This window comes from Callospermophilus lateralis, chromosome 16 (genome assembly GCF_048772815.1).
Source record: "Callospermophilus lateralis isolate mCalLat2 chromosome 16, mCalLat2.hap1, whole genome shotgun sequence".
Classification (NCBI taxonomy): Eukaryota; Metazoa; Chordata; class Mammalia; order Rodentia; family Sciuridae; genus Callospermophilus; species Callospermophilus lateralis.
The window spans coordinates 23,492,865-23,505,142 of record NC_135320.1 but is presented as its reverse complement, the minus strand read 5'-3'; the positions used below and the strand labels follow the sequence as shown (position 1 = coordinate 23,505,142).

Below are 12,278 nucleotides of genomic sequence, written 5' to 3'. Positions count from 1 at the left end.
CCAGTTCCCCTGCTGTCACTCCAGGTATGGCAGTGAGATGATTCATCTTTGATGAACAGGTATTCTATAAAATCATACTGCCTGATCACCAAAGTCGTCTTCTGCTCCCAGTGCTGCTCTGTGCTGTTTTTTCATAGTCCTGCACTTACTGGCACTCCCCATTCTCTTCTTGTCCCACCCATCACTTTACCACTGACCCCCATATTCTAGATGATGGCTCCATTGGCTCCTCTGTTGACCTCAGAGCCTTCTAAGCTTTCTCTTGGCTCAGAGAAAGTCATGCTAAATATCTTTTACACGGGTCATCTCTTGATACCATTTATTATTGTTGTCTGTATAAAGGGAGGATCCCTTTGTTTCATTCACACATTTTCTTTCTCTTGCATCTGCATCAACCCAAATAAATGCTCAAGGACCCCTTTCTTCTCATGATCCTGCTATATACTCTTGGTTACCATCCTCTTTTTCTTCTTTTTTTTGTGTGCTTGATAACTTAAAATAAAATCTATATATGTTGCTTCTAATCTTTATATCTTTCTTGCTGGTTCTTGCTTCTATCCACCTATAAACCTTCATTTATTTTTTAAACTTTTATTTATTTTTATGTGGTGATGAGGATCAAACCCAGAGCCCCACACATTTAAGGCAGGCGTTCTACCCCTGAGCCACAACCCCAGCTCCCAAACTTTATTCTTGAAGGGTGATCATGTCCACATGTTTATTCTCCTTTTTTGGTTTTTGTTTTCCCCTTAACATAGCTGACAATCCATCCTGGCATCCCTCTCCTTCTAGTTCCTATGACCTCACACATTCTACCTTTTTAGTACGGACTGGAAACACAGGCACTAAAGAGAAGACCACCAACCTGCACTGTGTCCAGTCCTACCACCTACCTTGTGATTACTCTGTGCCTCAGGTGTCTTTTAGAAAAAGGGAATGATGCTAATATCTGCTACTTAAGGTTGATGTGGTAATTAAATGAAATACTAAATCACTTGAAAGTGCTTATGAAATATTAGCTATTATTATTTTACATCTTTACATCCCAGTGCCTAATACTTAGTGTTTAGTCCAATAGACTCTTCAATAATCATTTATTAAAATAAAAAATGTTTCATGGAAAAATATTCATATACTTTTTTACTGAAATATATATGATTCAGTTTGCTATAACACTATTATTATTATCATCAAATTTCCAAAACATGTTCATTTACTCAAACAGCATTACATTTATGCTATTTTTCTCAGGACAAGTGAGGATGAAATCATTATGTGAAGATGACAACTAAATGGATCGGCTATTTCTCGAATTCCTTGTGCTTCTATCAAGGACAGAAGATAAACTGTGGCTTTAGTGTCCTCTGGTTAGAGTACATTGGAACTACAAACAGTAGTCATATTAGCCAAAGTCAGAGACAATATGTGCCAACAGTTACATCATGGTTATGTGACAGCCTCATTTCTATGGCAACAGATTGTTCTTGGTAAATATAACACTATGACTGTGCCTTTATTCCAAGCTGAAAAGGTGAACTGTTAATAAGATTTTTTTTAAAAAAATTAATGTTTTAATTTTGTTATTATATGCATTATGCTGATATTAGTTGGTAATGTGAATTTTAAAAAATATTATTTTCCCCCTTTCAGGATAATGATTGGAAAACACTTATAAAATGATCTCAAAAAAATCTATTAATGCTTGTGTCATTGTTAGGACAAGCTTATTTGATAAGCAATGCTAATTGACAAACCAAGCTGTTGTTCTGAAGGCTGAAGAAACCGAGGGGCAAGATGTTAATGATGGGCAGATTAAAAGACATCAAGAAGAAATTTGCTGCCTTACTGAGGAGCATCACCAAATGCTACTATCTGTACACATCCCTACTGCATGTGTTTGCCATCATAGGCACACGAAGACATTCAGCTCTATGTGATTCTCATCTGTCATAGAGTCAATAAATTTTAGAATTTGAAAGGCCATGAGAAATGATCTAGTCTCATTCTTCATGTTACTGTTGCAGAAGCTGAAGCCCAGCATTAATAAATATCTTGGCCAGGATGACACACCTGGAAGATTTAGGACTAGAATCCACATCTTACAGTTCTTTGTTCTGGTTCTTCCCATCTACTCGGTTGCTTTTTGCTTCATAGAAGAGAGGAAATACTTTAAAATCACTTTTAAAAGGAGAATTCAGCTAAGATGCTATATAGGAAATAGTAATTCAGAACAAGAATAGTGAAGGAAATGAAAAAAGGGGAAACTGTTGTAAGCTGGAACTCTTACTTCATTATCTTTGTGAGGCCCATTTCCACCCTTACAGTAGTCATAATTGCTTAAGGAGCCCGTTTTGGTACTTTCTACTATCATAAGATCTCAATTCAACTTGCAGTCATTACTGCATGTTTAGCATATTCTCTGCTTAGGATTTGTTTAAATTGGTACAGCGATTTCTGTCAAGCTGTGTAAAACTAATCAGATATAAACTCTCTCCATTTTCCTTGGCTAATTTGATAGACACAAATTTCACTCTAGAGAGAATACACTCTCCGCTTTTTAAAGAGAAGTCATGATACAAGATATTGGTTCATGAGAGGTGATTTTAATACAAGTACACAGGAAACTTACACAATGTTCTGGAGGCAGGCCCATATCTGTATCGTACCCCATATACTGATCGAAGTGCTTTCACTGCTTTATAAGCTGCAGATTCCTAGGAGGGGAAATGAAGAAGTTATATCACTTACATTGTTACACTGAAACTTCTAGAAACACTGGCATGTTGCTTAAGGCTTCTGGGCCACCAACACAAAGAATAATGATGGGTACATCAGTTATTATTAATATTTAATAATATCATATTGTTCATGTCACAAGATACATGTCACAAGATACATTTGCAACATATTTTAGAACACATCATTTCACCTGATTGATTTTACAACCAACCAGAGATCCATAGTATTTCTATTTTACAGATGAGAAAAGGAAGGCTCAGTGAAATTACACGTGTATGCTAAAGTTACATAGCAAAAGTGGAGCTGGGATAAGTACCCATATTTTCTGAGCTGATGTAGTGTCCTGTCCTCTTCACTTTTGTTCAGGGACATCTCTTCCTATAAATTACAAAATGTTTGACAGAGGAAGGATAATGTCAGTCTTAATCATAGATCATATCCGATCCTTCACAATGTGCTTATGTATAACAGATGTTTAATCAATATTTCTCATATGGATGTTGAATAAGCATAAGTCTGCAAGAGTATTTAGACAACTATATTGATTCTTAAGCATATATTTCAGTGGATATGTACAAGGTATTTAAAGCACATCTGGGTCAATTAGGAAACCATCAAGCAAGAAAGACCTCTCTTACGCAATGTGTTTATCCTTACTGGGATGAGAACATCAATTTCAGAGTGCTTCATGACTTCTAAGGTTACTCAGACTCTCACAGGCTTAGTCAGGTACTACTATGATGCAGAAATTCTAAGGTGGAACTCTTTCTAGTCGGGAAAAATACTCAACCCAATCAAAATCCTAAAAGGCGGATATTCAAACACAAGTGAGAGTGATATTGAATGTCCTTGAAAACATTTTCAAATGATATAAAAGCACTAATTTGAACCAGGAGTTAGGAAAGTATTGTATGACAAGTGAGAGGAAAAGAAGCATGTTGAAACCAGTACAAAACTCTCCTGTTTCAATTTGCCTATGAATAATTTAATATTTTAATTGAAGTACTCTGGATAACATAGTGGTGTGTGTTGGACTGAGCTTCAAGTTGCTGTCCTCATTCAGCTCAGGGATGCATAAAGCAGTATTTGCAGCAAATGCCACCCTTTGTGGATATTCAGGGACCAGGCTTCAGGAGCTGGCAGACTATATATTATTGATCTCACTGATGATGACATTCTTCTCATAGGAGCCAACAGAAAAGGAATGTAAACACCATAATGAGGTATCTTTATGGAGAATGTTCTAAGATTTTAACATCTCCAGCGATCTTAGCAATATTCCATGGCAAGAGCAGATATTTTTACATTTAGAAAATTACTGCATTTTGCTGGTCAGGAGACTTTTGTTCCTCATTATTTCAGATGACTAACCCCATGGAAAACATCTATTATAGAAAGAGAGAGAGAGAGAGAGAGAGAGAGAGAGAGAGAGAGAGAGAGAGAGAGAGAGAGAGGAGGAGAGGGAGAGAGAGAGAGGGAGAGAGAGAGAGACATTTTGCCTCTATACACAAAGCTTGTGTATGGTATTAAAATTTGACTCAAAGTATTTCTGTCATTTGAGTACAGGTGCAAGTTGATTAGGGGTTTGAATATGCTCTTTCTACAAAAAGTGGAAATTTCATCAATTTTTCCCCCAAGAATTATTTTTCAGGGAGGCACAGCTAGATACCTATTTGAAAGAATAAAGTGATTCTTTCTTTCTCTTCTCTCTGATTGTCCAAAAGGACTTCAGTCTTGCTTATTGGTCCTCAGCTAAGTAAGGATTATATATATTTTTTCAGATATTTCCATATTTAAAGTAACTTGATGAATGTGTTAAAAATATTAGCAGAAACAAAGACTCAGACTGATAAAATGTTTTGAACAATTTTAATAAAATTTAATGACTTCTGGTTAATATAGAGGTATTGCCTAGTTTGAGAATTTTTAATCTTAGTTTTAGTGATTTAGATTATATTTAACTGCCTTAAGAATTTCTCAACAATACCACTATTGACTTTTGGGCTGAATAAATCTTTGCTGTGGGGGGCTTAGGATGTTTGGCAGGCAGTATCTTGGCCTCAACCCACCAGATGCCAAATTGCATCTTCCATTGCTGTTACAATGAAAAATATCTCCAGACATTGTTGAACATCCATTGGGAGGCAGATGCATTCTTTGTTGAAAACCATTGATCTACTCTATGCCACATCTACCAATTCAAGACAAAACTAAAATAGGCTAAACTCATGATGGGAAGTTACATTTAAAATATTGATAATATTCCTCATCTCATAATTTTATATTTTGCAAAGTCCACATCATCTGTTATAAGAATATAGACACTGTGCCCCAAAAGGCTAAACATTCAGCCCTAGGACATAACATACAAGTGGTTGGTTGGGAGCCAGGTCAGTATAAACAAAGGTGTAGCAGCAGCAATAACAAAAAGAAAGACTATTTGACCCACAGAGCAGCTGAAGAATAGTACTATAGAGTACAATTATTATCCTTACAATATTTCTAAACAGAAGTAATTTGCTCAGAATTCTTGGAATGCCAAGAACAAAGTCGCTTTTGATGGAATAAAAGGTTTCCCTTGATCTCTTCTGGCCTCTCAGGTCCCCTACTCCTTCTAGGGCTTGGACATCTATATCAGGAATTCTTGAAACTCCAAGCAGTTTGTATAGTATTTGAAGTTTAAGGTATAAGGAAAAAGGAAATGCTTATCTTTCATAAAACTTTTCATTCAAGTATATATATATGAAAGTAACACAATAAAAATAATTTGGTCTTTGTCCCTGGTTCCTGACATACAGCTTCTAAAACCCTTGGTGTCCAGAATGATAAGAGTGTCCTTTACATACTAGTGAGATGATTAGTGAGATGATTTCAGGTTAGGGGCTATTACCTGAAAGCCAAACCATGCAATCAGAGGGTTGGCAATTTCCTAGCCTCTGAAGAAGGAAGAATGTCCAGAGATTGAGTTCAACCACCAATGTGCCTATGTAATGAAATCCCTAAAAGAGATTGAGTTCAACCACCAATGTGCCTATGTAATGAAATCCCATAAAGTTCCCTATAAAACGGGTTTTGGAGAATTTCAAGGTTGGTGAGAACATTGGAGAGCTACTAAGGTGGTACCCCTGAGGAGCTAAGGAAGCTCTGTGGCTCCCTGCCTCTTTCCTACACCTTGTCTTATGCATCTCTCCCATGTGTCCTTTCTGAATTGTGCATGTTATAATAAACCGGCAATAGTAAAGCACTTTCTTGAGCTCTGTGAGTCCTTCTAGTGAATTATCAAAACCAAGGAGGAGGTGGTGGGAACCTGGAACTCTTTAGCCAAGTTGAACAGAAGTGTGAATAAGTTGAATACCTACTGCTTGTAGCTGGTGTCTGAAGTGGGAAAAGTCTTGTGGGACTGAGTCCTGAACCTGTGGAGTCTGATGCTAACCCTGGGAGGTAGGTGTCAGAACTGAATCAAACTGGACACCCAGTTGGAGAAGTGATGTTGGAAAAGACACTACACATTTGGTGTCAGGAGTTAAAACCCCTCAAACATACATAGTGAAGAACACACAGATTTTAATTTCATAGCACAACAAGTGATCCCAAATTGAATACATTCCTGTAACCACCATCTCAGGTCAAAGAATAGACCATAAGCATTTAACCAGGCAACCCCTGTGTCTCCTCTCAATCACTGAACCCCTCCCGCTTCCCCAAAGGTCATTGCTATCCTGAATTCTAACACTATATATTAGTTTTTCTTGGTTTTGAACATTATAGACCTTTAGATGCTAGAGGGTCTAAAATGAACTCATTTTACAATGTATTATGCCCTGTAGGGGATTGTCTGTTGGGTTTCTGAGATAAGGAGTAAGAGAATGCTGCTTTTTCATTTTCAAGTAATCTTATGCCTGAAAGTCTGTTCATTCTTAGTACTAACTTGTCAGATGCATGCCCAGAGACTTAGTAGCATTAAGCAAATAGCACTTATAAATTAAAACTTGCTTTTAATTAATGAGAGTCAGACTATAATTTATGAACAATTATTGACTCAATAAAGTTAATTACAGCCCTGCATATGTGACCAAAGCTGTAATACTAATCAAATCCATCCTGACCTTTTCAGTATAGCCTGTGGTAAGAATGTAAATAGGCTTGAAATGACTGCATTTGAGAAGCAGTATGGTGGTTAAAAACAACAACTCTGAAGCTAGACTTGGGCTGAATGCTGACTATGATGTTTAGTAACTATGTATTCTTAGTGTAATTATTTAACATTTCTGGGTTTCAGTTTTCTTATCTGTAAAAATTGGGATAAGAAACGTTATGAAGAATAAATGAGTTATTATATGAAACAAATAGTTTAGAATAAACACAATATATGTTTGCTATTATTTAGCATCAGAAAGGAAGCATGAAGTCTGACACACGTATAAAGGGTCAAATACTTACCACACAGTTAAAATTGGGGATTGTTGCGTATTTGTAAGAGTAGGGATACAACAACATCTGAGCATATGCATGAAAGGAGAGGTAAGCCCGAATGTGCTTTCTGTGTTTTCGGAGGAAGTTAGCTACAGCCTTCACTTCTGGCTCAGATTCTGGGAAAGGGCCACAGTAGGTATCGTCACAAGGGTGCATAGAGGCCCCTTCATCTGCAAGTCAGAAAAGAAAATGGGATTGGGGGAGCAGGCAGGGAAGAAGCAAGAAACACAAATCAGCATTGTTAAACTGTGATTTTTTAAAAAAATTATTTTTTATAAACATATGGTGTTATTAAGCAATTTTTCTAATTTCTTATTTATAGATTTCAATGCTGAAAATTCTGAGGTGATTCAAGCCTCCATGAACAAAGGAGGGTCTGAGTGGGAATCAAGTGATGATTGCTAACTAAACCTGCACTAACTACTTTTAAAGAGATGGCTGTCTCTGTTTTCAGGAGGACTAATTCTATATAACCCCCAGAGAAGGCCTACTATTAAGATATGCTTCACAACACCTGGAACTTTTTTTTTTCCGTAATATTCAACACACATGTAATTAGTGTTCATCATTTACTCATTTAACATTCAGTTGATGTTTATACTATCATAGATACCTGGTATACATTATAAGCAACACAGAAAAAAAATCCCTGCTTTCATTGAACCTGTATTCTATCTAGATTCTTGCTGGATGCTAATGCTTTATGAAGGCAGGCACTGTGTCTTTCTTGCTGGCACCTAGTAGCAAGAACAATAACATGAAAAGTGTTCTACAAATACTTGTTGAGTAAGTCAATGTCAGATTAAAAGGATAGACATCTATAAAAGTGTCCAAACAAATATTGATATAGCAAGAACATGAAGGCCAGCCAGAAATAATTCTGAAGAACATATGTCTAATTTCTACCATATTTTTAGATCAGTAATCTCCAAATTGGTTTATAAAACCCAAGAGGCTTCTCTAGTTATCTCGTAGTTTAGAAATATTTAAAACTACATTTTAATGATATTTAAATTAGAAAAAGCCTTCCAAATAGGGGAAAACTTACTAACAGTTTTATGGAGGCGACAGAGGAAAATAAGAATCACTTTAGTAATCACCAAGCATTATGGTTCTAAGAAATTTTGGAAATGACATTTTCTGTAGTTATTTGCCATTCTGGGCCATTACTACGTCTCCTCTACCTCTAGAAAATAATAACTCTCTCCATAAACTAACAGAAAATTCTTGGTGGTTCTGTAAGATGGTCCAGTTCTACTGAATGTGAGAAGAAAAGCAAGACAAATTGGCTGGATCTTGAAGACACGAAGAGTGATTCAATTGGAGAAAACTGTGGAGGGAACTAGGCAGCCCATCTGACTGCTCTGTAGTCTATAATTGAAGTCGTGAGAGGACAGCTGATCAGAGTTCATCAGTGAGGTGAGTGACAGAGGGAATGTGCCCAGACACAATACCGGACAGTCAGAGACTTGGAGGGACTTGGAAATTCTGGAAACTGGGACAGAAAATAGGAAAGAATTTGTTAACCTCAAATCCTGACCAGAGTGGGCTGAAGGGAGGGGTAACAGAGAAAAAGAGAGAGAGAGGCAAAGTTGGCAAGCTAACTTCAGAAACAGGAGAAAAGAAAGCCAGAACAAATTAAGCCAGAGCAGGAGCTGAAAAGCCATTTAGTGAGTGAGATGTGCACAGCTTATCTCAAATTGCTGGTGGAAAACGGTGCTGGGCAGCCATCCTGTAGAGACCACACCTAAGACCGCCCTCTTAGAAGGAATTAAATCTATACAGCTTCATCCCATTTACAGATGGCAGCGAATATTATCATAGGGCAGTACCTTTGAAATGGTTGTCTCAGTAATCTGTAGAGGGATTGCTGCTAGCTGAAGGTTGCCAAGCCCAATTCTCCCACTCCAGACAAGAGGAGGAGGGTGGAGCAGAACAGAGAGTCACTCTAAAGGTATGTAGCACCATGGGAGCAGCAAGTGCCCCAGCTGCTGGCCAGAGATCCATAAGGTGCAGCAAATCTACCTGGATCACAATAGTGCCAGGTGCCCCACAGATGCTGACCTCTGTCAAGTATGCCCAGACATGGGCCCGATAACAGTGTGTCCTGTCAGCTGAAGAAGCCATGAAACCCCCAGTATCCAGCAGAAACCTCCTACTATGGCCTTAGCAGTGCAACATGCTCCCCCCCCCACAGGTGGCCTGCATACTTGAGCTCCCCAATCACTGCTAAGCATGTCCAGATGCTGCCCACTGACAAGTATGTACCAGTTTGGGGCAGCTGCCCTTGCCTCCAACAGAGCACCCAGTACTACTATTGCTGGACTGCCATACCTCTACCATAGGGCACCAAACTCCACAGTACCCTGAAATCTACACATGTGAGTTCATACCTGTTTTGACAAATCTGCGTACATGAAGTATTTCTATGGACTATATTCCCAACCAGGGAGAGACCTGACTTTTAAGCCACAGGAAATTAGGGGTTGTGTCTTTTGACCCTCCAGAAAAGTTATCAGATGCTTACACACCACAAAAAAATAAAGGGAGACTCTTAGATTTAAATCAGAAGTGGGCTGGTAAGTTTGCTAACCCATGCCCAGAGAAATACAGAGGTAAAACTGAGGAGTATGGGTATTAACTAAGCCTCCCAAAACTGGATGGAGTCCAAATCAGGGAAGACTAATAAGAAGTCTCTTGATCTCAAATAGCTCAACATGGAATAACGCTTTAATGTCAGTTATTGACTTGACAAGATATTATCTTGTGTATTGATTTGATGGTTCACCTTTATTATTTGAAAGTATATTCCTTAGTCCAATTTTATGTATTTCTTTTAATGTTCCAAAGCATTATTTAGAATTACTCTTTCTCACTTTTCCTTCTTGTTCACAAGTATACTCTCAACTTTTGTTTCTCTTTTTTCCCTTATATCACCTCCATTTCTATCCTCCCATGTATTTTTTTTCAGCCTTTTTCTTCTTCCTGTTAATGCTCTATATAATTTAATAGTAATTTTACTTTCTTTAATGCCTAATTTCTCAGGACATTCTAAATCATAATTCTCATTTTGCACGTGGAGAAGTTTTAAAAGGGTTACCAGTAGGGTTCTTGGTTCTTAAGTGGCCCCAGTTGCTGGTGATTATTACCTCTCAAAATGGAGCAAGAGACTGAATAGAGGAGTGAGATCACATTGAGTGAAAGAATTGACACTTAGATACTTGCCCAGCCTGGGGCATACAGTAGGACAAAAACAGGTTACTAAAATGTCCCTCATATAACAATAGAAGAAATAATCATCCCAGCAGATGGGCAAATATCAACACAGAAATACAGGTAATATAAAACTACAAAGTAATAAGATACCCCTCAAAGTCTATAACACTTCAATAATTGATGCCATAGACATCAAAGTGGAGGAAATGTTGGATAAACAATTTAAAAAGATGAGTGGTAAAGTGTCTATGGACACAGACCACTGAGACTGTGAGTCCCCAAATAAATTGTTCCTCTTCTGCAATTGTTCTGGTCAGGTCCTTTGGTCACAGGTGAAAAACCTAAAACAGAAATTGGTACAAAGAAGTGGGGTTGTTGCTGTGACTAATCTGCCCATATAGTTCATAAGCACTTTGAGCTTTTTGAAATTGATGGGAGGAATTTTGAGATACTTAGCAGCTGAAAATGCTTTAGATTGTTGTAGAGCTTAATGGCTGATTCTGACGGGAGCTCAGAAGACCAGAATGCCAATAGGACTATGGACAGTGGAGACAGAGGGTTCAGAGGAAAAGGTGGACAATATTGGTAACTGGACTAAAGGCCTTTATGTTATGTTCTGACTGAGAAGTTGCCTACATTTTGCCCATGTCCTGAGACTTTCTGTGAAGCTAATTTTAAAAGTGATGGACTTTTGGGTGGAAGAAAAAGTTTAGGCAGCATAGCATTCAGGTGGTGGCATGGATATTGCTGGAAGGTTTTAGCCAAATTTATTGTGATAATAAGGAGCAGAAAGCAGAGCAGAAAGATTTGAAAAACTTGAACTTGAAAGGTGGGAGTAAAACTGGGGCTGAGAAAGTTGCAGTTATTAAAGACTTTACTGTCACCAAAGAAATGTTAAAGGCTTTGCCCAGACACAATGAGAAAGATGGCTTCAGGGCATCTCAGGAGCTGGCAAGATCATACCCATTTCAGACTCAAGGAAGTAAAGGTAAAAATTCTCCTGAGAAGAGACCAATGGGACACTCTTCTTGCACAAGAGGGCCTAAAAAGTTTTTTCAACTTGCTCAGCCTTCCAGGCAGATGGAGGCTGATGCAGCCAGGGTCCCTGGAGGCTTGGCTACTGCTCAAGATAGTGGTAGACATTGGTGTCAACCTCTTCAGGAATGCTGGAATTAGGGGGTTGAGGAGACTTTCACCAAGATTTCAAAGGAAGGCCTGAGAGGCCCAGAAAAGTTCAGCAGGGTTGGAGTCCCTGTGGGAAGCCCTGGAGAGGGCAATGTGCGGAGATGTAAGGAGGAAGCTGAAGCTGCAGTGGAGACCTCCGAGATTAAGAACCATCAGTAATGTGGGACATCATCCTAGGAAAGCTGCAGGAACTGATCAGAGTCAAGCCAACAGAAAGGCCACTTAGGCTGCAACCAATAAGGCCACAGGGGTGGAGCTCCACAAGTCCTTTGGAGAGAACATCATGATGCCATATACTCCATATGCAGGACACAGAACTACAGGACTTGTTTTCCCAGCTGGATTTCAGTCTTGCTTTGGTCCCACCTCTTCTTTCTATGACTCTATTTTTCTGAATGGAAATATTTACTCTGTAACTTTATATATTGGATACTTGTAAATTGCTTTTAAATTTTATAGGAGATCTCAAAAAGTGAGATTGCCTTGAGCCTCAGAAAGATTTTAGACTTGAACCGTGAGCAATCTCAGAACTGTTGAGACTATAGGGACTCTTGGGAATGGACTAGATGTATTTTGCATTGTTAGATGAGTGTGAGCTTTTGGAAGCCAGAGGTGGAATGTTATAGCTTGAATGTGAGGTGTCCCTCAAAAGTTCACAAGTGAGA

The 12,278-nt window shown here is 38.4% G+C and overlaps 1 protein-coding gene across 1 annotated transcript in view; it reads right to left on the bottom strand.

Annotated features, from left to right (window-relative positions):
• The window catches only part of Cpa6 (carboxypeptidase A6), a 292,280-nt gene that overhangs the window by 797 nt on the left and 279,205 nt on the right, over window positions 1–12,278 (bottom strand). The window contains exons 9-10 of the mRNA XM_076836242.1: window positions 7,180–7,382; window positions 2,630–2,714 (exon numbers count right to left, since the gene is read on the bottom strand). Of these exons, the coding sequence (XP_076692357.1) occupies window positions 2,630–2,714; window positions 7,180–7,382 (288 nt within the window). The remainder of the gene's footprint in view (window positions 1–2,629; window positions 2,715–7,179; window positions 7,383–12,278) is intronic.